General features: G+C 52.6%; 1 protein-coding gene across 2 annotated transcripts in view; it reads right to left on the reverse strand.

Annotated features, from left to right (window-relative positions):
- The window catches only part of TNRC6C (trinucleotide repeat containing adaptor 6C), a 77,392-nt gene that overhangs the window by 22,944 nt on the left and 28,217 nt on the right, over positions 1–26,231 (reverse strand). For both annotated transcript variants that reach the window (XM_079796805.1, XM_079796806.1), the window contains exons 3-6: positions 25,737–25,758; positions 15,889–16,221; positions 5,078–7,660; positions 90–305 (exon numbers count right to left, since the gene is read on the reverse strand). In XM_079796805.1, the coding sequence (XP_079652931.1) occupies positions 90–305; positions 5,078–7,660; positions 15,889–16,221; positions 25,737–25,758 (3,154 nt within the window). The remainder of the gene's footprint in view (positions 1–89; positions 306–5,077; positions 7,661–15,888; positions 16,222–25,736; positions 25,759–26,231) is intronic.

The following is a 26,231-nucleotide window of genomic DNA, read 5'->3' on the forward strand; positions in this document are numbered from 1 at the left end:
AAATTCAATGGAAAGCACCCTCTAAATCCAGCCCTCGGACCCATTTCTAACCCGCCCAACCAGGCAGCGGCAGAGCGAGCGCTCGGTACCTGGTTTGCACAGGGCTGGGGCGGTGGCAGGCACGCCGGCTCTCCCGAATGTCACGGCTGGCTCGGGGGGCTGGTCTCCCCATCCGCTGCCGCTGCTGGGCGGCTTGCCCCATGCTGCTGTGCCGTTGTCCACCAGGGTAGACGGGGAGGCAGGCTCTCCCCAGGAGTTCTCAGCCTTGGAGTGAATGTTAGGCATTTCTCCCCAGCCCGAGGAAACTGAAAAGGACGCCAAGGGGGAGAGAAAAATAATAAAAGTGAAACACGGAAAGGAAAGAGTAATTTCAAATCCCAAACAACTGGAGCTCATCTGTCTTAAAGAGGCTTTTAGTAGAAACGAAAAGGAGACACTAAATCTCATCAGGTTTGTTCAGCTTCTTCGAGTTGCTGTTGCCTCACTCCTGGTCCTATCCTCTTAGAAGGCTAAGTCCATACCTTCAACAATAAAGGTAAATAAAAAATAAAACTGCAAGTCCATTAAACATTAAAGACCATTACATTCACAGCTTTTGCAACATAACAGGATTTGAAAGAACAGTTTAAAACAAATGGGTAAGAAGTAGCTGTTTACTTCTGGTATTCTATGCAACAACCTAAAAGAAACTTGTTACATTATTTTCTTATAAGGAAAGTTTACAAGTTGCAAACCCACACTGAAAAGTTACTTTTGCTTATCTTTTGACCAACCACCAGACAGAGATCCAGGCAAAAACCGGGAAGATGCAGATGGAACAGGCACGGACAAAGCAGCGACTGAGGACCGGGCCGTTCCCAGGCGCCGCCTGGTGGGCTGAGCCAGCGCCCAGGCACTGGTCCTAAAGAGGGAGCAGAGTGGAGGACTGGGGGCCAGGGTGGCCCAGCGGGCACAGTGATCGCAAGGGTTTCCCCGGAATTCTTCCTCGTTCCTCTGCTCAGTCCTGCTGCCAGAGCATCCTGTTATATACTAAACGTCACTCTTCCAGAGCAACAGAAATTCTGGTCACTGCGCCTGCCCCTGAGCTCACTGGACACTGTGGATAGTCACGCTTTCAGATAGACAGGGATTCTCAGGTGGAAATGAGACTGTTTTAAATGCTAACTGAATAGAATAGTGGTTGGCAAACTCATTAGTCAACAGAGCCAAATATCAACAGTACAACGATTGAAATTTCTTTTGAGAGCCAAATTTCTTAAACTTAAACTTCTTCTAATGCCACTTCTTCAAAACAGACTCACCCAGGCCGTGGTATTTTGTGGAAGAGCCACACTCAAGGGGCCAAAGAGCCGCATGTGGCTCGCGAGCCGCGGTTTGCCAACCATTGGAATAGAAGAACAGAAGGCATAACATGCAAGCAGTTAACCAAAGATTTTCAATTATTTGGTTGCAACATGGACATTGCCATCTCAATCAGAAAACATTAATTCTCTGACTGAAATAGCATGGAATCACTCCCCGTGCCCCTCTTTGTTCTAATAAAATACAATAATATTGATTAATGACCAAAGGACATGCAACTAAGAGTCAGTTTAAATTACAAGCGCTATGCTGAGCAATATATTATGTAAATTATCACTAACAACAGGGAAGTTAGCTCTTATCAGTTATTGTCGGCAATTGTCAACTAGAATATTACCTGTAATTACACAGAAAACAATAGCGTATGTATATTTGGAAAAGCAGTTTTACAAATTGAAGGGACAAAATTAAATCAGGAAAATTAACATAGCTGATAAAAATGATGTGTGTTGTGGAGTGATAAAATAATTTAGGGGTTGCTAACGGCCAATCAGTTGTAAAAATACTGATTTATCATAGGTAATTACTAGTAAATGAAGAATTCGCCTAAAACTTGTCATCCTGCTACTTCCATATCTTTGAAAGGCAATACTACAAATCCAAACTACACATAAACATTTAAGACTATGGTACTTGTAGTTAATTAATTTTTGCAAAGAGTTTTTAATTCCTATTAAAGCAGCAGAAATGTCTACAGACTATTTTTATATAGAAGGCAAATGATTTGCAAAAGCAGCATGTTTCAAAATCTTAAAAATAACTGGAAAAATAATTGCCTACTAAAAAGTAAAAACTCCCAGTATTTCCATGTGAAGTTGATGTCTGGAAAGAATAGATTTTACCGTCAGTGCCAAACTAACCCCCGTCAGAATGTGCCCAAAGGCTCCAGAAGAAATGCTAAAAGCAGGTGGACTAGATAATTTTGATGCAAAGCAAATATTTTCAGTAGACAGAAAATAACCCTAAATACATACTGCTAAAATAAATGTAATCTCCACTGTTCAGTGTTGATTGCTGGGGCGACTTGGTGCCCTTTTTGTTAACGATCTTATAGAGGTTGTTTAAAGTTGGGCTTAATGAGGTGGAACACATTTCTACGTTATATTTAAAATTTTAGGACATGAATGTTAAAATTTGGCCCCGCCCTGTCCTACTGCTCTGGGCAAAGCTTTTCTGCACCGTGGGCTTCAGCAGTCGTGACCTCCCTTCCCCAAGGAATCACTCCCCGTGCCCCTCTTTGTTCTAATAAAATACAATAATATTGATTAATGACCAAAGGACATGCAACTATGAGTCAGGTTCTTCGAGGGGACACACACAGAGCTGGCAATAAAACACTAACACACAGCGCTGGCAGTAAAACAGTAACAGTAACCAAACGCATGAGCGTGCCATTGTATTCCATCTCAAATCCCCATTTCCACCCTTCTACGAGCGCAGAGAAAGCGCCTGGCGGGAGGGCACTCGGCAGGCTGGGAGCCAGAGCCGGAGCCGGTCCCTGACTCAGGCTACCATCTCGGCCCACAGCTAAGTCGGTAGATGGCATTCTTTCTTCTGTGAAAGAAAAAACCAATTCTCGCTTGTTCCACGGATGGGATGCTACTTGTATCGCTTCCTCAGGGTGGCAGGCAGTCCTTTCTGGGAAGAGCGGTTCAGTTAAAGTGGCCAATTATAATTAAGGGGAGGAAGGATAAAGGCCTAATTCAACTGATGAAGCATCCGAGCGCCTGCTCCGTGCGCGGCCCCGCAGGGACGTGCGTGCTAATAAGATGGGGCCTGTTCCCACCAGGGCCTGGAAGTGCAGTGGGGTCATTCCAAGGCCTGGCCGCACTGGCTGGGGGACAGAGCAGAATGGGTGGCTGCAGAGCCACCCCTCAGGTGTGACAGCCAGGCGGGCACCGAGAGGAGCTCCATGCAGAGGAGTCTGCTCCGTCAGGCGGCAAAGGGCACTGCTTTTCAGACGCCTGGTTTCGTGCCACTTATTTGACCCTCCGTCCCCTTCAGGGGAGTCTAGCTGAAGGCTGCAGATAAGGATCTTTCCCAAAAGCTGGCCCCGTGGCCTTGAGCGGCACACAACTCACAAGAGCTTCTTTGCCTGCCCTACTGTGTCATCAGAAACAAAAAAATCCTTAGCTTTGACTTTAGTGCGTTCATGCAGATTGTGAATGTGCTCAGTCTGTCACACGGACACCTGGGGGACCAAACTGTGTGTTTAACGTCTCATCGGCCCAGCCTCTGGAACTGAGGCTGTGCCCAGGACTTACACGGAGGGGACCCTCCCCCTTCCTTAGCCTAGTCCCTGCTCCTGCTCGCACCCACCAAGGCCTCCAAACACAGAAGAGTAAAAACACCCTAACCAAACCCAACCCAAGGAAAGCCCAGTTGCACAAAAACACAGCCCGCTGAGCTCACTCCCCGTTGGTAACTGCCGCATGGTGCTTAGGAGGCGGCGGGACCTAGCTCTGAAGCAGGCGGACACAGGTGAGCTCCAGCAGCACCCTGCTGATCACTCCACCCGCGGGTGACTCTTCTGTGTCTCCGTTTTACACCGAGCATGGAGGAGTGGCGAGCGTGTAGGACAGGGAGTCTCGCAGGAAGGACAACATTCCCAGCTTCTTCAGGGAACAACATGCGTGTTTACCTACCTAGGTACAACCCGCTTTCTCCCTAGTTTCAGTGTAGGATACGGCTGACCTGCCTCTTCCATGATTACTTCGCATGATCTCTGCCTTTGGTGATACTATTTGTGCCAGAAAACTAAGCGGCAAAGCAAACAGAACGTGACTAGGTTAAGTACTCCAACGCAAAGGCACGTCGCATCTGCCGGGAGCACAGAGCAGCCCGAGGGTCACAGCACAGCTGAAGTGGCGGACGGCCCACGGGACACCCCTGGGGCTGAGAAAGGCAGTGAACTGGGTGGAAAATGTAAGCGGACTTTTGCTTTTCTGATCGGCACATGCACTAATATTTCACTTCTACCTGCTGTTGCAAGAAGCAACCCCAAGCAAGAGTTCATGCCCTCACTCCACGGTCACTGGGGTAGCTCAGATCAAGTCCATAAAGGCCTTCATATTCGATTCTACTCCAACCACCAATCCCTTTCAAATTATCTACATGTTTTGGTGAAACCTGAGAGTTCAGGGATAAAATAATCCATTTCCGGAGACTCCCTCAACCTCACCGTTAGAGTCTCCTACGAGGAGTTGTTATTCACAGAAACGTCCTCGGAACACTCAGGGCTCTCCTGCGTCTGCAAACTGACTTCATGTGTCAGAACGTTTCTCTCTAAGGGCGGTAGATAACACCCTGCTCGGGACGCTGGGACCTTCATTCCGTGCTGACCACACATCAGACCCCTGTGGAAATCTGAAGTGACCAGTGAGTGGGCTTCCCTCCCCACTAAGATACTAGGAATCTGGGCTGGGTTCCCCAGCCCCCGCTCCCAGGAAATCCGCCTGAGAGCGGTGGAGACTGCATGTAAACAGACGGGCGCAGCGGCCAGCTCTCCCCGCCCCTGCCAGTGCGGGGACCTTTCTCTGGGGCAGAGAGCTGGCAGAGCCCTGCTGTGCACCGTCTTTGGATGCTATTGAAACACAACACTAGTTGCAGGGTGCTCAGTGACACTGGCTGTCAAAACACTGGTCGGAGGACGTATGCCTAGCTGGTGAGAACGAGCGCTTTCCCCCTCTTAAAGAACGCCCAGTCCCCTCCGTACCTGCACCGAGCAGCGGCGATCGGGTCAGCGGGGCGCCGGCGGGGTGCGGCGCCGGCAGGTCACCCACGCCGGTGCTGCTGGCGGCGGCGGCGCTGGCGGCTGTGGCGCTGCCCTGGAGGCCAGGGTTGTTTCTGTCCCACATGTTGACAGCTTTGTTGTTGTAGCTGCTCGGGTCTCCCCAAGCTGAGGTACCATCGTCAATTTCCATTTTGCGTCGAATGGACGGCGGAGAAGGTTCTTCCCAGCCCGTGGCCTCGCTGCTGTCCTTCTGTCTGACAGGGACCGGCCCCCCGATCCACCCTGTCCCTGTCTGTTTAACGGAAGCGGCTCCTCCCCAGTTACTCATGCTGCTGTCCTGGGGTTTGCTTGCCCAGTTCTGTTGGGGGCCAGGTTTCAAAGACTCTCCCCAGTTTGCCCCGGGATTCGCCTTTGCATTCGTGCCGTTGCCCCAGCCACCGGTCCCAGGCCGGGGAGCATCACTCCAGCCAGACCCTGACCGGCCACCGTCAGCATCCCACCCGGAGCCGGTTTTCTTCCCATCCCCCAGGTGCCCGAGGACGGAAGAGGGGTCGGCCCAGTCCCCCCCTCCGGCACTCCAGGATGGATTGGGCTTTTGTCCGTCCCCCCAGTTCTGAGACTTGGGCTTCAGAGGCTCACCCCAGGTGGGTGACTTGTCCTCCTGCCTCGCGGTCCCACTCCACGTGTGGCCACTCTTGGCAGCAGCAGCGTTAGGAACAGCAGCAGAGCCGATGGAGTCCCCCCAGACCCCGGGGCCGTTGGGCGCTCTGGCGCTGCTGTCCCCCCAGCCTGTGTTTGCTGGCCCAGCAGCAGGTGGCGAGCTGACCCAGCCCGATACTGAAGAGGTATTTGTACTGCTCATGATGGCCCCATCGTCCTTCCCCCCTGAGTGTGAAGGCTGAGGCGCCGCGCAGCCCCAGGCCTCTGTCCCGTTGTCGTTCTTCCGCTCAGACCGCGGGGACTCTTCGAATTCCCAGGCAGTGTTTTGCTTCACAGGAGTCTGTCCCCAGCCAGTATTCGACAGGACTCTCGGGTCAAGATCGTTCCTTGGCAACTGGATGTGCCCTTGGTCTAGAACCCCTTTGTCTCGCCTCCGGCCTTCGGCCCCGTCCCTCCCGGCGCCTCCTTCACCGTGGCCGCCAGAGCCCTCGCTGCTGCCGTCGCTCGCCGGGGCTCCCGAAGAGGCAGCCTTGGCCCACGAGCTCACGTGCTCCCCGCCGGGCTGCAGGGCAGGGTTCTGGCTGCCGCCGCCGGGGCTGTCCCACCCTGTTGGTCCTTTCCCGCCGGCGTCACCGCTGGAATGCTGGCTTGGGGGCTTTCCCCACTCCCCGTTCACACCGTTGGCGGTGCTGCGGCTGGGGTGGCCCCACGCTCCCGCATGGATACTCCCGACGCCGTTATTGCCACGGCCCCTCCCCCAGGCGAGGATCCCGGGGCCAGCGGGAGGCCCCGAGTCCCAGGCGGTCCCCCCATTCCCTTCCTTTTGCACAGCACTGCTGGATCCGTTTTGTTTAGCACTTAATGCTGAGCTCACAGTGTCTCCATTCCCCTGGCTGAACCCAGAATTGCTATTTCCTGTGGCAGGGTTGCCTGGGGACAGTCCCCACACAGAACTGCCGATTCCTTCACCTCCCCCACCGACTTGAGAGACTGATGACCCGTTAGCACCAGGAAGGCCTTGCAGGTGGGGCGGGATGACGGCCCCCACGCCGACGGCCAGGCCCCAGTTGGGCAGCCCGTTGGTGTGCACTGCATTGGCGGGGTTCGGCGAGGAGCTCGCGGCGTTAGTGTTGCTTGGTCCGTCAGAGTTCAGGTTCTGAGGTTGTGCGCTGAACGACGCGGTCTGAGAAGCGGGCGCTGGTGGCTCTGTGCTCTCCGGCGGCAGCAAGCTCCCCCACGCACCCAGCGTGCCCGGCGGGTGCCCGTTCTGGTGGCCCACACTGTGACCTATGGCACTGACTGGACTGCAAATACTGGAAGGGGTGCCCGTGGCCACTGTTCCCTCATGTCCGAGCACAGGCCAGGCAGCGGGGTTGGCGTTCGGGTTAAGGTTGAGGTTCATGCCAGCGCCGGGGCTGGAAGCGCCCCAGCAGTTCTGACTTCTCCCCTCGGCCAGCATGCTGTCCATTTTCCCTTCCCCGGGGCCCAGCGCGCAGTGAGCGAGGCCGGAGCTGGAGCCCGCAGCGACGCCCCACACTCTGGCCGCACTGCTGTTGCCGTTGGCGCCCCCTGCGCCCAGCGCACTGGGGTTCGGAGGGCTGTGGACCAGTGCGCCGTTGGTGCTGTTATTGCCATTGGTCTTCTTGGCGTGTCCGGGGAAGCCGCCTGGGGCGCTCCCTGTCGCCATGCTGCTGCTCTCCGCGCCGCCGTGGGGGGCGTAGTCAGTGTCCGTAGTGCATGCTGAGGCCGCCTCCGGCTCCGTCCCGGGGATGGAGGGCCACGCCTCCTGATCGGTCCTGTCTATGATCACTTTATCCCAGCTGCAGCTGGCTTCACTCCGGAACGCGGGCTGCTGTGCCCAGTGGGAACTTTCATAATGATCTGCCAATCCGCCGTGACTGAGATCTGGAAAAGATGAAACGAACCCCAAATGAGATTTTCCTCCCATTTGTCAATGAATCAACTGTTAGCTAGTCTTTGGGGGAAGCTCATTATTTCAAGTTTTCAGTTCTGAATGACAAATGCTAAAAATAGGACTTAAAGAAAAAAGTTGTTTGTCTTTTAATAGCTCCGACTTAAAAACGAGCTCGTGTTGCTACACTGTATTAGTTCCTAGCACTGCACCGACCTCTCCTGCCCCGGAGAAGGCCCCCGTGCCCACGCACAGGCATCTCAGCATCTGATGAAAGGGCGCCGCTTCACTCAAGTCCAGCCACGAGGAAAGGCGTGTCACTCGGCAGCACTAGAGCAGCGCTCTGGGAGACGCGGGCATCAACAAGGTCTCCTGCGTCTGAGTAGAACCTGTTATTTTCTGGAGGCTCTAGGGTTCCAGTATCACACAGAGGCTAGGCAGCTCATTTAGTAGAAAAGAACTGTAAATGCCTGGCCAGTGTTGCTCAGTGGTTGAGCACTGAACTATGAACCAGGAGGTCACGGTTAAATTCCCGGTCAGGGCACATACCTGGGTTGTGGGCTTGATCCCCAGTGGGGGGCATGCAGGAGGCAGCCAATTAACGATTCTCTCTCATCGTTGATGTTTCTCTCTCTCCCTTCCTCTCTGGATCCCGATCTCATATCACACACAAAAATAAACTCTAGATGGACTCAAGACCGAATTATGAAAAGCAAAACTTTTTAAAGTTTAATAAGGAAACACAGGAGACCATCTCTATGGCCTTGGACACTCCCTGTGTCTTCCTACGGGAGACATACCGATTCAACGGCGACATCAGAACACGGGGGTGACACACACATCACACAGGAAGCTGAAAACAGCCGCCGACAGGAAGGAGGGCGCACAGACGGAGATGGCCACCAGAACAAAGAACCAAACCAAGAGAAAGGCCAAGAGGCCGGCGAAAGGGGGAAATGGACAGGAAACCCATAGGAAACAATCCCCAGCCCCATCGCTGCGAGAAAGGCCCTTCAACCGGAGAAGAGACGCCGCACACGCTCAGATGGCCACTGCCACGTGAAACCTGAGTGAGGATCGCGGTGCCTCTGGGGGACAGGAACGGGGTGGGGGGCCATATCTGTAACATCTCTGAAACAGAGATCTGAACGAAACAGGGCAAAATATTAGGCCAAATCTGTATTGTGAGAGTGGTTTTATTTACTGTGTACTTTCTTCTATTTTAAAAAATTGAAAAATGCTTAAATACGCTATCAAATGAGGTAACAGAGAGAATCCCAAACGGTAGCCACAGTGAGTGCCCAATGTTCTGAGGTAGTAGGAGTGTAATTAAAAGAGCACATCTTTATTGTTAGAAAAATGTGACAACTTTACAAGAACGAAGAGATTCGGTGTGATGAAAAAAAATCTGATCCCTGAATTAAGAGCCTAATTTCTGAAGGTGAGTTTCTTAAGGACATGGGTGGTATCTTTTTAGTTTTATATCCATAATGCTTGCCACATATCAGGCAACCAATAAATGTGTCCTGGGCAAACCAAAGAATAAATATATAGAACCGAATCTGAGTTCTAGCTGAAGCAACCACTGAGTGAGCGGCCTGGCCATTTCTCAGCGCTAAAAAGGTGAGGAGGAACTAACGGTACAATCCGAAGGTTCTGGGCTCTCAACCCAAGACTCCCAGAGCTTCCCTCTGCCGCACCTTACCATGAGAATCAGCAAAAACACCCACGTTTCTGCATACGGAATCTCAGCTACACCATTAAAGCAAATGTACTTCTTATTGTGGTAAAATATACACAATATAAGCTTTCCATTTTAACTGTTTTTGAGTGACTTCAAGTGCATTCGCCTTGTGCGACCATCGCCACTATCCATCATCCTCAACGGAAACTCTCCACCCCGTCCCCGACACTGGCCACCACTCCTCTCCGTCCTTGCTCTGTGCTCTGCTAACCCGGGGCCTTTTATACATGCAGCCGCACAGTATTTGTCCTTTTGTGACTGGCTGATTTCACTGAGCATGATGTCCTCGAGGTTCATCCATGTTCTAGCGTGTGTCAGAAGTCCCTTCCTTTTCAATGCTGAGTAAATGCCACTGTGTGCCTAGACCACAGGTGGTTTATCTATCACCTACCATGGCCCATCGGGCGTTTCCACACGGTGGCTGTTGTGGACAATGCTGCGTAACACGAGTACATGCACATCTGTCCCAGGCCCTGTCAGTTCTTCTGGGTCCATACCCGGAAGCGGAGGTGCTGGGTCACACGGTAGGCCTATGTATGTGTAAGTTCCTGAGGAATCATACCGTTTTACTTTATTCTTTAAATTATTATTATTTTTTGCTAATCGTCACCCGAGGACATTTTTCCATTGATTTTTTAAAAATTATAGTTTGAACATAAAATGTATTTATTTAAAAGCTGGAAAGGTCTTAAAAACCAGAAAGCAAAAGTTATCATTTTAATGCAGTATTTATGGTTTCCAAATATAGACTCAATTTGATCTGCAAATACCACTCACCACTGTCTTCTTAGCACAGCGGTAAAAACACAGCAAACCCGGAGGCACACAGCAGGGCCTAAGCCCCACAGGACAGAGGGGATTCCCATTTTAAAACTTCGGGAGACGGAAAAATGATAAAGTGACAAAGTGAAAGGAGGAAAAGCTAAAGCCAGGCGTGGAGCCTACGAGTACCGCGCCCGTGTCTCCACGCCCGTGTCTCCGCAGCGTAGACGGTCCTCTGAGACGAGACCAGGCCTTGTTCATCTGTGAGCTCAGCAAGTCCCAGCTCAGAGCAAGAGTCCCTGTCCGTGAGACTCACAGACCCCAGCACACGCAGCGCATGACCTGGGCCTCTCCAATTACGTCTCCTCACAGGTGGGAGACAGGGTCAGAGAGGGCGGCAGGAAAAGGTGTGTCACCTATAACCAGCAGGACTGAACTAAGCCGGCATTTTCAGACTAAAACTCTCGTGCTCTTTCCACTCTACTGTTCTATTATCAAAACAATTTCCCCTAAAAACAGTCTTAAAAAGAAAAAAGGAATGAAGTTTGTGTATAATATTGTCCTTTCTTCTGCTGTTTAAATGGCTCACACGTTCTAAAAATAGGTGTCTACAACAATCTAAGTAACGTAACTGCCTTAAGTGATTAAATTAAAAAGGATTACATGATAGCATCGTTTAAAGAGAAAAGCTTTCTTTTTTTTTTTTTTTTACTTTCAAATTCTAAAATGTTAATGACATAAAGATCTATTTTTTCAAGGAAAAGTATTTAACAAAGAGCTTCCAAAAGCTACAGTAAGCAAAATCGTAATTAGGTATCAAATTAATCAGATAGGGAAGCGTGCACAAGATTTACTCAGAAGTGTGCAGAATGCTTAATTAGTCGTAACACTGACAAACAGGACATAATTCATTCTTTATCACCACAGCCTGCCAACGGAAATCACAAAGTAATAACTACATATTATAAAAAGTAATTCCGAAGCTTCCTTCCACAGCTGTGAGCACGCTGGCTAAGGCGCAGTGGGGACAGAGTCCTTGCCACTTGGTTTCCAAGGGACGGGGTACACATAACAGCTGCTTGGAGCTTTGGAGAACCCACACCTGACCCTCGACTGCATTTACGGTGTGAAATCTCAGGGAGGCCCTAGAAAGCTCTCCAGTGCAGGAAGCGGGGTTCTGCGTCAGACCCAGTCTGGGTAGAAAACAACAGGATAAACGACTCTTCTGGAAGCGGACTCACGTGTGCGCACTAACACCTCCCTTACCAGCGAAAGTCAGGGAGGCCCTAGGTGGGTAGAGCACTGGCCTGTGGACTGAAGGGTCCCGGTTCAATTCCGGTCAAGGGCACATACCTTGGCAGCAGGTTCAATCCCCGGCCCTGGTCAGGTCACGTGTGGGAGGGGCCAATCGATGTGTCTCTCTCACTTTGAGGTTTTCCTTTCTCTGTCTCTCCCCCTCCCTTCCACTCTCTAAAAAGAGGGTCCCAGGGAAAATACCCTCGGGTGAGGATTAGCAACAACAAAGCCTCAGGGAGATCTGAACTCAGAATTCCATCGCTGCACAGAGTCCAGGCACCTGATCCCATCTCCCTAGCGGAGATCCATAAATGCTGAGCGAAGTACCGGCGTGGAGGGAGAGGTTTCCTGAAACAACAACGGAGCGTCCGGGAGAAGCCGCTCACTGCCCTGGGTTTACGTCAAACGAGCAGCACAGGAGTCTGCTTCCCCCGGGCTGACAGCTGTCACGCCGCCGATGGGAGTGGGGGCCAGACAAGCCGCCTGCTCCTTTGGGAGACCGGCCAGTGCCCAGGACGCGGAGGAGGCCGGTGGGAAGGCCCTGCGCTGCCCTGCGCGGCTGCCGGCAGCAGGTGGGGCCAGCAGCTGCCTGAGACGCCATCTTATCAGTGTGACCGGCGCGGGAGCCCAGCGACAGCCTCATCCTGTCGCGCTGCCAGGCAAGTCCCAGGCCCCTGCGGGTGCCCCCGGCGCCCGGCGGGCAGCCCTTCCCCTCCGGAGGCCCCGCTTCACCCCTGCAGCGGGGGAGGCGCCCCCGGAGGGGATTGGAAAGCTTTGATTATCTAATTGCAGCTGACACTAAACCGACCTTCCCTCCTCTTTCAATTCTCCCAATGGTCACAGCACTTTTATTCAGGCCCAGTCGCAGGGGCGCCGCTGCCGGTGCTGTAGCTGAAAGCAGCCAGGAGAGAGAGCTGGGCTCGCTCTCGCTGCCTTTGTTTCCACCCGGCTTCTTCCTCCCTCTTCCTCACCCCCAAACATGCGGCATTCCAACACTCGCTCCAACACCCCAAACGAGCGCCATATGCAAATTGGCAAGTGTCCAACTTCTTAATTACTTTCTTCCTCCATCTAAAACCCATCTAAGTAGCAAACAGCCGCGCAGCCACCACAGCCTGTTTACACCGGTCCAAAGCAGCCACCAAACAACCCATTGTCCGCGTTAGCACGACAGAAAGGAGGGTCTTAGAACCCGGTGAAAGCTCTCCGGTGCGGGAAGCGGGGTCCTCCCTCAGACAGTCTGGACAGAAAACGGCAGGATAAACGACTCTTCTGGAACCTGAGTCACGTGTGTGCGCTAACAACCCCCTTACCAGTCAAAGCATCTGCCAACTCAGCACGTGAATTTAAGACCCCCGTCTCCCCTGCATTACTGTATTAGAGGCCACGTTGTATGTCAGGACAAATGGCTGTCATTTAAAGGAAGAGCCTGGAACCAGGGCTGGCAGGAACCCTGGCCTCCACGCGGCGCACGATCCTTCCACGCCTGACGACACGTGACTGCGTGTCTGGATCCGCCAGTCGGAGAAAGGAGCAGGGCCTCCCAGGGCTCCGCTGCCCAGCTCAGCCCTGTCCCACTAGCTCTGCCTCGACCCTCTGAGCCGGCCAGCTGGTTGCCTGCTGGCTCTTGGCAGTGGAGGCTGGGGCTCCAGTTTGGAGTCCGCCGGGGTGGCACCCTCATGGAATCGCAGGCCCTTGAGCAGGACTCTGGAGCAGCCGGGGAGAAAGGCCTAGAAACGCCTGCGAGGACCACAGAGGAAGCGAGGGAGCCCTGCGGACGGTGGAGCGCTGCCTTCACTGACGAACAGGCAAGCTCTTTGGGAGGGAAGGGACCTCAGATGAGAGGGCGTGAGGGGCTCAGGCCTGTCACTTTCCTGTGTAGCAGGTTCAGACACGTGCGTTCGAGGACACCTCACCAGCAAGCACTGCAGGCTACACAGCACGCCGAGTGGGAACTTACATGCTGCAGGCTGAGCAGTGAGGACGAAATACTTAGGGGATCCTTGGGGCGGGGGAGGCAATGATGTGGAGAGGGAGAGGGGGTGGGCGTCACCATGTGCACGCGCTGGGAAGCCGGCACACGTGTGAGACCGTGAGGCAGCAGCCGGTGCGAGGGGGAGGCAGCCGGAGCAGCCGGCAGCACGTGGCCAGACAGGCTGCGCAGGACGAACGAGAGGCCCTCAGGCTGAAGGACCCTGAGCCACCGCAAGGGGCGAGTTCAAAACAGCTGCCTGCCTCTGACCCCAGAGACTGCTGGGAATGCTGAAATTGGTGTAAAACAAAGACTTCTGTTTGGAAGCCAAAAATGAACCATTTCTTATTTTATTAATATGATGCAGATTAAGGGCATTTTCTGAGATGTGTTTAGTCATAAAATGATCTAGTCTATAGATATATATACATTAAAGTACAATAAACTAGGATACCTTTCTAGAGAATATTATACTTACAGAGACAAATGTTTTATTAAAAATATTTTCATAAAAAATTTTACTGAATCAATTTCTTATTAATTTTATACTTATTTGAGTAGATACCAGCAAAATTTTGCACCAATAGCAGTTGATGAAAACATTGATGCAATAGTGGCATCGAATCATATAACAATGAGACAAGCCCAGAAAAAAGCAGGCTGGTACATTTCTTTTTCCGTTTTTAAAAAATGCGTCACCTGCCAAAACCGGTTTGGCTCAGTGGATAGAGCGTCGGCCTGCGGACTGAAAGGTCCCAGGTTCGATTCTGGTCAAGGGCATGTACCTTGGCTGCAGGCACATCCTCAGTAGGGGGTGTGTGCAGGACGCAGCTGATCGATGTTTCTCTCTCATCGATGTTTCTAACTCTCTATCCCTCTCCCTTCCTCTCTGTAAAAAATCAATAAAATATATATTTTTTAAAAAATGCGTCACCCTATTTAGGTGTGACTGGCTGCACAGCTTCTGTCTCTGTGAGGCTGTCCTGGGAACCATATCCCAGTGCAGAAAGTAACCATATGCTTTTGGAAAAGTATGTTTTTATTGATTTTAGAGAGAGGGGAAGGGAGAGGGAGAGAAATACCCATTAGCTGCCTCCTTCACGCCCCCTGCTGGGGGATCAAGCCCGCAACCTGGGCATGTGCCCTGATTGGGAATTGAACCAGTGACCTTTCGGTGCACATGAGAACGCTCAACCAACTGAGCCACACCAGCCAGGAGGAGCCCTCTGTCTGATGACTGACTGCTTGCAGTGAAGTAGGGAATTATGTTCTTGTTAAATGAATATGTTTGACCATTTCTTTTCTCTCCTGACCTACATCCCCTTGACCAGGAACTTAGCAAGGATAGTCAAGACTATTTGAAGAGACATAGCAAAGCTGTCTAAAAATATTTGTTCCGAATATACCACGAAGCCACAGTTTTGAGAAATACACTATAAATACTTTTGTGTCATGTTGCAATTATTCCCCACATTAAGTTACTGTATGAAAGAAGAACATATTAATATGATCTGTGACATGCTTCTTTTAAATTCCAATCTAATACGAGAAGCCTCCTTACTTCTCCAATTGCAGACCCGAATTTCACTGCCATCAGCAAACCTGGTTCCCACGCCAGGGCCAGTGCCAACTGTTAACGCGGAGAGACCAACGGCACCGCAGAAACGTGGCCGTTCCCACAGGTACTCTGCTCTCTTCCAAAACCTTCTCTGAACTCCAGTCAAGCTCTTTAAAGTCCGAACCCTAAGGCCCAGAAGCCAGAACAGGCGACAGACAGGGGCTGTCTCCTCTGGAAGCTGGGGCCGGGGCCAGCGGCAGTTCTCCCGGACCGAGAGCAGCTGGAGGCGGCTGCAGGCAGGCGCCAGCAGAAGCGGGTGGGTCAGAACCCGAGGCACTGCACGCCGAGCTGTCGGCAGGTGTGGCTTTAAGGGTTAGACGTTACAGCTAGAACCACCCATTCCCATACAACGCCATCGCCTCCCTGCAAAGGACGCGTGCGGCCCTGCGCCCTCCTAGTGACCTAGCCAGGGCCTCGCTGCGAAGTCTCCTGCGGGCTCTGCCCACTGCCGACGGTCACTGGCCACCTACAGACCTTTGCTTTCTGTGAGCAACGAAGTAGCTAACGCCCCTGAAAACATGAGAAATAAGAAGTCCTATGAATAAGTAGGGGGAAGCAGAATTAAACTTCAAAATCCAACTGAAATGAATTCTACCTATTATCTATCAATTAGCTACCTACCGGCCTACCTATTATCTATCTATCTATCTATCTATCTACCTACCTACCTACCTACCTATCCATCCATCATCTATCTATGTATGTATCATCTATCCAGCTAGCTCTATCCCATGTACAGTATGGACCCACAGGTGTCCACTTCTATTCCTGGGCCATCAAGTGGGCAACAGTACCGAGCCCCGGATGAGAGCGCCTCCCGTGGTCTCACCTGGCTGCAGCTTACTGGGCTGCTGCTGCTGCTGCGCTCCGGCTCCAGGGAGGGGCGGAGGGCTCACCCCTGCAGGCCCAGCGCCCGGGGCTGGGCTCGCACTGGTCAGAGCCCCCGTGGGCAACGGCTGGCCTCTCTTCAGCAGCTGCTTCTGTTCTTGCTGGCGGAAGCGTGGAGGCACCTCACGAGGCAGGTAGCGGGACACAGCTGGCTGCTGGCCGCCGGCAGGTGCGCGCTTGCCATTGCTGCTGCTGGAGAGAGTGCTGGTGGAAGTACTGGTCCCGGTACCGGCAGGCTGGGGCTGGCTGGAACAGGTCTTGGTAGGTTCTGGCACTGTAAGGACAAAATGAAAAGACCCCAACACTTTAGTAACACCTCCTAAACCCAACCCAAACCGGAGAAAACAAAACAAAAAACAAAACAAAACAACTGAGAGAGATGACAATGAGGTGCTTTGGGAACAGAACTGGACTGAAGTCTGGACTCCGGGTTGAGAGCCAGTTTCCTATAAAGAACCTGCAATCTTGACTGTGGCTCTACCAGTTTCCTCATCTGGGAAATGGGTGCTTAGTCAGAGAGCAGTTCTCACACTCCAGCCTGCATCAGACTCAGCACGAGGGCTGAGTAAGGCCCGACTCCTGGGCCCACCGAGGGAACTCGGGTTGGAGGGGAAGGCAGACTACAAATCTGTGCTTTATTTTTAAGTGGAAGGTTCTGGGTAATAGCACCATCTAATACCAGGTGCGCATTATATTATGATCTATGTGCGCTACTGCACGCTCACCACCCAGACACCATCCGTCTGACAAGCCCCAGGCGACGGGGAAGCTGCTGGGCCCCGGGCCACACTCAGACAACCACGGCTCTCCGTCAGCATTTCTCCAAATTAGGGGTCCAGGTGTCCACCGTTAAGATGCGGATGTTTTGTTTTAGCCTGATGGCGATCTGAAAGCATGTCGGGTGCACTCTGGATCCCTGGGATACGAAAGCACTGGTGGTGCAGGCGCCCACCCGACCCGCCATCCCTCACTGGGAGAGAAGGCGCCCACCCGACCCGCCACCCTCACTGGGAGAGAAGGCGCCCACCCCACCCGCCATCCTCACTGGGAGAGAAGGCGCCCACCCCACCCGCCATCCCTCACTGGGAGAGAAGGCGCCCACCCCACCCGCCATCCCTCACTGGGAGAGAAGGCGCCCACCCCACCCGCCATCCCTCACTGGGAGAGAAGGCGCCCACCCCACCCGCCATCCCTCACTGGGAGAGAAGGCGCCCACCCCACCCGCCATCCTCACTGGGAGAGAAGGCGCCCACCCCACCCGCCATCCTCACTGGGAGAGAAGGCACCCACCCACCTGCCATCCCTCACTGGGAGAGAAGGCGCCCACCCCACCCGCCACCCTCACTGGGAGAGAAGGCGCCCACCCCACCCGCCACCCTCACTGGGAGAGAAGGTGCCCACCCCACCCGCCACCCTCACTGGGAGAGAAGGCAGGGGGAATGTGCAAACGCTGCACTTGCCCCCAGTGAGGCCAGTGCTACCAAGGAGGCTGCGTAGCCAAGGCTCAGTCATTTCAGTAGCAAAGGGCCGGCGCGGTGAGCGACGACCTCGTGCCAAGTGCAAAGGGTGGCCTGCGCCCCGCAGCCGCCCGCCTTGCATTTGTAACGTTCACAGCCAATAAGCACTACTTGTATCTTATTTGAAAAAATCTCTTTCTACTTAATTTGTGGATGTCTCGGGCTTATAGTTGAGCAATGAACATATACCTAGTTCTGTGCCTATCTCATACATGTAAGTAACGCCACAGAAAGACCCACGTTAAGCCAGATCTTTGAAACAAGCAGCCAACTAAGATAACTTCAAAGGGACAAGTGGAAGATCTGGCCATCTGCTCTATTCTTACCAGCAGCTCACACAGGCAGGTGCTGGTTAGCCACACAGTCTTCAGGTCCCAAGTTCTCAGTCAATGCTGCCCAAAGACACGGCGTGGTATCAAAGCAACCCTAACACTGCCCCTCCCCGACAGCCCGGCTCTCAGGCCGCGTCGGAAGGACCGAGGCCGGAGCAGTGGCCCAGCTCGCCCGTTACACAGCACAACACGCGAGGGCAGGGGAGGTTGGGCTGATTTTCTTCTTTTTAAAAACCTCACCAAGGATTATGTTTTTAATTGATTTTTAGAGAAAGAGGAAGGGAGAGAGAAACATCAATTGGTTGCCTTTCACACATGCTCCGACCAGGGATGGAGCCCACAACACAGGTATGTGCCCTGACCGGGTATTGAACCCACAACCTTTTGGTGTACAGGACGACGCTCCAACCAACCGAGCTACCAGGTCAGGGCTAGCTTGATTTTCTTTATGAGTCATCAGTGAATCTTATGTTTTATTTAGAAAAGTTACAATAGCAACCAGCTAGTAACTGTATACCTAAAAACAAAAAACCTTCCAGTATGCCCAGCCGGCATGGCTCAGTGGTTGAGCGTTGACCTATGAACCAGGAGGTCAGGGCACAGGCCCGGGCTGCGGGCTCGATCCCTAGCGTGGGATGTGCAGGAGGCAGCCGATCCATGATTCTCTCTCATCACTGATGTTTCTCTCTCTCTCCTCTCCCTTCCTCCCTGAAGTCAATAAAATACATTTTAAAAAACCAACAGCCAACCAACCAACAACCCTTCTAGTGAGCGGGAACTCTGGGTCAGGCTCCTGGGCCTAAAATGCATTCACTGCTCTTTTGTCTTTTAAATGAGGGCGCCTGCTGGTGAAAGGTGGTGTGTGAAGTCACTGTGTGTGAAAGCAAGTCTTTTCAAACAGTTTTCTTTCAAAGACAGTTTTCTGCTTTCAACTGAGCTTCTCCGAGGGCACTGTCACAGCAGGGCCCAGACACGCGCAGGAGGCTCCGCTATCCCTGGGGCGCGGAGGCCTCTATTTGGACGGAGCGCCTTCTATCCCCCTTGTCATCTCTAGACCAAGATGGAAGGAGCGCCCCTTGCTGACCAGCCCAACTGCCAGCAGCCCGGTCACTCCCTGTTCTCCCTGGCCCTCCGGACGCTGAGGCCCGGCCCTCCCTTTACTGTGCCACCCATACTTCCGACCGTCGCGCCTTCAGTCTGTGTCCACACTCCGGGAGGCGCAGCTCAGCGACAAGGCCCCCTGCCCGCTCGTGCTGCTCCAGGCCCCACGCTGCTGCCAGGTGCTCGCCCAGTGCAAGGCGGTCGCCAGACCCCCTTACGTGACTATACCACTCCCCTGCCCTTCGACAACCTCACCCTGCGCAGCTCCCCCTCGACCCACAGCTCTCCTTCCCTTAGTGCCCACGCAGAGCCTCCCCCAGCACAGCGCCGTCCAGGCACGGGGACGCGGCAGTGAACAGAAAAGGCCAACTCCTGCCCTCGGGGCTCACCTGTCCGGGGAAGACAGGTGACGACGGGTCGCATCAGCAGTCCCCGGAGGGTGCTGAGCGCGGGGAGCAGCAGCGAAGAGGGCCGGTGACACTCCGGTTTCTCACTGCCTATCATTCTCCTCTCACAGCGTGGGGCGCCCCCACTCACCCTCTCCTCGTTACTTATGGGCAATAGCTAATGCTGCCCATTTTGTGCCAGGCACTGGGTGCACGGAGGAAAATAAGTAGATAGGGTTCCTGTCCCTGTAGTTTACAGTCTAGTGAGAGAGATGTAATCTTCAGAGTGATCCTACAAATAGCTACAAGTTGTGGTAAGCATGATGGGATAACAGTGCACAGAAGACCCGGAGCAGGCTCCTAGAGGCAGTGACACGCAGGTGCAGAAGCCGGTGCACGCATGCTCGTCCCCCCACCCCACCGCGGGCGGAGCGGGAGGGGGGAGCCTCGGTGCTCCCGGACTGGCGCAGCTGGCGCGGCTGCAGCTCAGGGGCTCAGGGCGCTCCCGGAGGCGAGGCCGGGGCGGCAGGCAGCCTGTCAGCACCGCGCAGGCCACCCCGTGGCCATCAGCGGGCGAGCAGCGGGCGCCCGGGGGGAGCGCTCCACGGGGCTCCTGTCCGGTGCAGCGCCCGGGGAAGTCTGGAGCCCCACTGCGGGAGCGGTTCCTAGGGGCAGGCTCCTCTGACGACAACCTCACGGAGAGCTGAACTGATGTGACAAACAAGCCGGTGACCTTGATCAAGACCCTGTCTGTGCAGGCTCTAGAGCCAGGTGGCCGTCTGACATCACCTTTCCAGGTACGGAAAGCACAGTAACCATGGTAACCGTGGCCGCAGCGGCAGCACCCTCCTATAGACTGCGCAGGAACACACTGGCGAGGGCACGTTTCCACTCTGATCCACCTGACGCTCCTCATCCGGGACCCCACAGAGCTGGGGGGCCTGGGGGGCCCAGTGCGCTGGGCCCTTTCCACTTCTGTCACACCAGTCACACTGCCAAGACACTCTTCTTTAAGATGGAATCACCAACAAACCTCGTGTGCCAATCTCCAGCTTAATGAGGAAATGCCGTCCTTTCCACCACAGCCCCCCCTCCCCGCACCCCAGCTCTGTGCCCGGCTTCCCCGAGCTCACTGCCACCACTCTGGGAGGCCACCATGCACTCCCTCTCCGGAGGCAGAGGCTGGGCTCGGGTTAAACCTCAGCTCTGCCACGCACTGGCTGGTGACCTGGGTGAGTTACCGGACCTCCCGGCCCTCTGCTGTGCCGGCTGTGAAGTGTGGGTAAGTGGGGAGAAAATGGGGTAGCACTACCTTACTGAGCAGCCCGATGGGGAGTAAAGGTTAATGTATGTAAAGAGCCATTGACAACAGCGTCTGGCACCCGGCGCACTGTCAGTGTTTATATTATGCTGAAGGAAAAACGCAGTGACATCTGTTACAGATGGTGAGGCATGGGACGCGGGGACTCACAGCCAGGGCAGCGCAGCCTGGAGGTGGTGAGACAGAACTGGTTGCACTCTGGGTCACTAGCTGATTCCTGCCCAGGAGTGGCTCTCTGGGAGGATGCTTTGGGAGTCCTTTCTGGAGGCCCAGCCTAGGGCATGCCCCTTCCTCTGGCCTCACAATCTCTCTCTATAAAAGCCCAGTGACTGAACAGAGGAACAACCAGAACCATCGGTCGACCAGTCTCCATGATAAGCACTGACCACCAGGGAGCAGACGCTCAATGCAGGAGCTGCCCCCTGGTGGTCAGTGTGCTTCCACAGTGGGAGTGCTGCTCGGCTGACCGGGATGAGTGGCTGCTCCTGCAGCGGGCTGCTCCCCGCAGGCCTCACCCCCACCAGTGCACGAATCCGTGCACCGGGCCTCTAGTGATTTTATAAGCACTCAAGTTTCTGTACTTGAACTCATTTCTGCTTAAAATAGCTACAGTGGTTTCTATACTCATCGACTGAGCTGTGGTGAGGAGCACAGGTTTTTTTTAGCAACTCGTCCATTTAAATCTTTCATCCACCAGACCTTGGGGTATGTGGTAGGAGCTGGGTATTCCACTGTGGTTTCCTCCTAATGGTGTTGACAATACGGGACACCCCTCACTTAGAATGTCAGAGGCCACCACCATTCGCCTAACGTATGCTGGCAGGAAGGCCCGCGGTGGGTCGGCGGGATACTCTAAAAGTAACTGTTTATTGGTGAATGCTAACCGAGAGGGACATTTTGGCCCACACATCTTCACATGTCTTATTTCTGAAATTTGGATGCATCTTACAATTGGTACATAAACTTAATGTAGTTTCCTCATTTACCTTCAAACTCTATCAATAGAACATTATTAAATCAACTAGAGGCCCAGTGCATGAAGTTCATGCACTTGGGGGGGTGGATTCCTCAGCCCGGCCTGCGCCCTCTCCCAGTCTGGGAGCCCTCGGGGGCTGCCGTGGAGGCGGGAAAGGCTGCCACCATGCTTGCCAGCCTTGAGCCTGGCTTCTGGCTGAGTGGCGCTCCTCCCATGGGAGCACACTGACGATCAGGGGGCAGCTCCTGCGCTGAGCATCTGTCCCCTGGTGGTCAGTGCACATCATAGCGACCCGTCGTTCCGCCATTCGGTTGATTTGCATGTTAGCCTTTTATTATATAGGATGGTATGTCCTATAATTGATGGCATCTTAGAACTTAAGAAGTTCTGTATGTAAAGCACGGAATTTCTCTTATGCAGACACAAGACAGTGAAAGAAAAAAAAATGTTTAAAAATATTGCATTAATTCCATCCATTTTAGAATATATACTCAAAGATACGGAGTTTCTTAAATTGTAAATGTAAATGTAATCAGACATGTATGACTGGCTGACTGCAAGTGTGACGATCAGAGAGAACTGCTCTCCTGCTAAGGCAGCCAGGGATCCCAAGGCATATCCCCCCTCCAGTCTCCCGCAGCCTGCCGCAGCAATGCTGGAGCGAGAAATCCCCTACGACGACGAGACGAGACGCAGGCAGGACAACTATGAGCGACAAGGGCCCATCTGCCGTGCTTATCGGCAGTCCCAGGGGGTACAGCAGTGGCCTTCTGTTTGTTCTGTTGACAGCTTCTGGCTGATCTGTCACCATGGCAACTTTTGGAGCACAACTCAAAATGAGCACGAACTCATTAACTACTAACTACATTAACTTAGTGTCTGCTGCTAATGGGAAATGCGGTTTAGAGACATTTCCTATCTACTGTATTACAGTTACCTCCCCAAAAGGTATTAAAACGTGCCGATCCTCATATAAGCAATGTTTCTGAACAACAGCCGGCTGATTTAGAAGATTAAAACAGAAACGTCTGGTAACAGCCTGTGTTAAAGCCATGTGCCCAAAAGAGCATTAGTAGGGGCTTTTCCGTAACCTTTCAGTCTGTGACATCAACTGGGATGCCCGCGATGAGAGGGCACAGGGGACAGCCACGAGGGGAAGTCCGCTGAGTGACAGCTGCAGTTCCCAGCCAGTGGGCTACACCTCTCCGCGCCGCAGGGCGCTGAACCGACAGCTCTGCAAACCGCAAACCCAGCGCTCCAGAAATGAGGACGGCTCAAGGGGAATTAAGCCCCCAGGGCCTGTCCTCTTGGGACGCGTGCACCGCCCCCCGCAGAAGAATCGTGTGTGTGTGCGTGTGTGTGTGTGTGTGTGTGTGTGTGTGTGTGTGTGTGTGTGTGTGTTCTTTAATAAAATGTGGAATAGCAATAACCCTGGGATGTTTCCCCCCCAAAAGTGTGGACTCCAACCACCTGGCAGAAGAGGGAGCCGAGTCTGCCGACTCCAACATGGAGCAGAGAAGGCTGGGGATCGGGGAGGAAAGGGCCACACGCACACGGACTCTGACAAGCCCTCGTCCTGCTCTCAGGAAAAGGCCCTTCCCCTGCTGCCCCTCCAGCCTCCTGACGCCGCTCACACGCTGCGCGGCTGCGGTGGTCTGGCCTGAAATGCCCCCCTCCAGCCAGCCGCCTTGGCCAGTGCTGTTCCGTGTGGGGAGCCTCAGCCCGCCCCTCTCCCAGGCCATTACATTACGTTCTCTTCACCCCGCAGCCCCTCAAGCACCCCTCAGGCTGCCTGCCCGATCCAGCCTCGCTCAGGCTCCCGCTCCACGCTCTCACGGACAACGTCCTTTCCCCACAGCAGCCTCTCGGCCAGGGACGCGCTGGCGCTGTGACAGGCGCTAAATTCTAAGAGTGGGAGCAGCTCTATTTCCTGACATCGTCTCCCCAGCTCGAGCGCACAGAGCCAGGCAGACAGCAGGTGCTGCGCAGGCACCTGCTGATGAAACGATTAGCCCAGTTTGCTTCCAGCTACCGACCTGACCCTTCCTGCCACCCGACCCCACGGCCTAGGCCTCTGGGCCTGAGCTGGGCTCTGCGGCGCCAGGGCTCTCTCCAACTGCACGCCCATTCAGCCTGGCGCTCCGCGACCTAAGATGTAGCCTCCCGCCGTCCCTCTCCCACTGGGAGCGCTCCTGGCCCCTCTGGTCTAAAAGATCAGCTCTAAAGCCCCCAAGGCGGCTACGAGGACTCCCGGCGCTGGCCTCCCTGCCCTCACCTCCCTATTTCAGCCTCTCCTTTCGGGGGGACAGGCGGTCTGAGCGCTCAGTTCCAGTGGCCTCGCGGGCAGGTTAGGCCTGGGCGAGGTGTCCTCTGCCGTCCTCACAGGAGGACAGCCCAGCAGGCACTGCCTCCGTCCCTCAGCCATCTCCTCCTCCGGTTCACCAGAGGAAAACGAGCGCGCACCCCGAGATGGCCACGGCCAGGCGAACGGAAGAGCAAACGGTGATGTATCCAGACAGTGGGCGACTTCCCAGCGCTGGAAGGAACGCATCACTCACACAACAGGGACGGCTCCAAAGTGCCAGCGCGGCGAAGCCCAGGCCCTGTGTCCCTGTGTGTGACAGTCTAAGAAAGAAGCTTCCGAAGGAAGGGGAAGATCAGGGTTGGCACACCTGTGGGGGGGAGGGGCCTGCACAGTGATGGGAAGGGAGGGGTGTGCACACTGATGGGGTGGGCGGGGTGTTCGGAAACTTCCAGGGCTTATGGGCGTTGTCCACAGGTGTGCACAGGCCAAAAAGTATAAATTGTTCTCTTTAAATATGTTCAGTTTACTGCAAGCATGTCAAACTCGCAGCCCACAATGAATATTTTTGCAGCCCGGCCAATGTAACGGTATGTAAGAAACGTTTTAATAAAAATTTCGTGACTTAATTTTTACAATATCCTGTTATACATAATTATTAATAACGAACTATAATGTTCGCTAAATGACTGATTACTATAATCGTGTTGCATTCATTTTCCTTACACGCAGGCGCACCATTTCTCCCCACTGATACTAGCAGCGAATAGTATTTTAGCAGCTGATGGCCACAACATTAGTCTTGTTTGGTGGACTGACTTGTTTGGCGTGCGCAACAGGAAATATTTCACTTTCGGAGAACAAGAAAAATAGGTTTATTTGTGTTACGCTTAACTTGTGAAGTTATCCAATGTCTGGTAAGTTCATGTTCAAGAAAAATATTAATTTTTATGAAAATGTTCTATTATTTTATGTTAACGATTACCCATTTATTTCAGCCCTTTGTATTCAGCGTGTCTCTATGAAAATAAACCTACGTTTCTAAGAAAATGGAAGATTTTGGTTCTTTTTGCGGCCCACATCAACTTAAACCTTGTTTATTTGGCCCGTGTTGGCCTTTGAGTTTGACATGCTTGGTTTACCGTATGTCAATTATAACTCAATAAGCCATTAAAAAGAAAGCAGGTAATCTGATCAATTTTTCTCAGAAAGGTCAGCTTCCTTTAGAGCCATAAACTAGAACTTTCTCTAACTTGGAAACTGCCTTTATGTGAACAAAAAATAATGTTACAAAACGAGGGGGCTCGGAGTGGTGCTTCCAATTCACTCATGTGAACAAACCACAGAGCCGCCTGGTCACGTGAGCATCACGTGCTCCACCAACACCCACTAAGACGGTGATAAGCAAATTCCGGACTTGGAGAATAAAAAGAAATCGTACATATTCATAAGCAAAGAGGGACACATAAAAAGCATATCTCTCTTTGTTATAAACAGCTGGCAAAGACAAATTAGAAGCTTTAGAAGAGTTCAGTATCCCTTAGTTCTTAAACGGAAGCAATTGATCAGTTTAATCCTGTTTGGTGGAAATTAAACCAAAGGAAAATTATAAAGCATTTCTTAGAAAGCTAATATGACATTCTTTAGTCATTTAGATTAAACAAATGCCAATGAGATGCAGATGTAAACCCAGTGATAAAGGAAGAATTTCACAGTGAATAATATAAGGTGGATTCAAAGGCAAGGTTAGATTCTTTGTTTTTATCCATCAATTAAAGAAAAAGTCATCTTCATCAAAAAAAGTTTGGTACTGCCATAAAATGTGCCCCCTCCCCCCAAATAAAATAAACTTACCTTTGGTTTTTTGATCAGCAGCCTGAAAAAAAAAATCAGAAACTCTTTAGGAATAATTGTAGGATGTACACACCTATGAAAGTTTATAAACAGACTTTAATACTGGGGATTTTAAAAACAGTATTTTCCCAGTTCATTTATTAGAAGTTATTACTGGGGGAAAAGTCTAGTTGTTTACATGCTATTGACTAAATGCCAATATTGGCTGAAAGGCAAAAACATCTGTCTGGGAGCTCACTGGCGCTCTGTATTTTAATGCAATCTATAAGGTACACAGTTTAAACTACAAGCTGTATCAAACGAGGCAAAAACAAAAGTGAATGGCATCACTTGGTATGTTAAATGCCATGAATTCAAGCATGGCTTAGGGCTTTTAATTTTTCATGTTTACTAATAGGGTTTGTAAAAGAACCCTATTTTGCCAAAGCTGCAAAAATTATTTGTAACTTTTCTAATAAAATCAGTTGAATGGCCCTTTCTTATCGCTTAGACCTG

The sequence above is a fragment of the Cnephaeus nilssonii genome, assembly GCF_951640355.1.
Source record: "Cnephaeus nilssonii genome assembly, chromosome: 19".
Lineage (NCBI taxonomy): Eukaryota > Metazoa > Chordata > Mammalia > Chiroptera > Vespertilionidae > Cnephaeus > Cnephaeus nilssonii.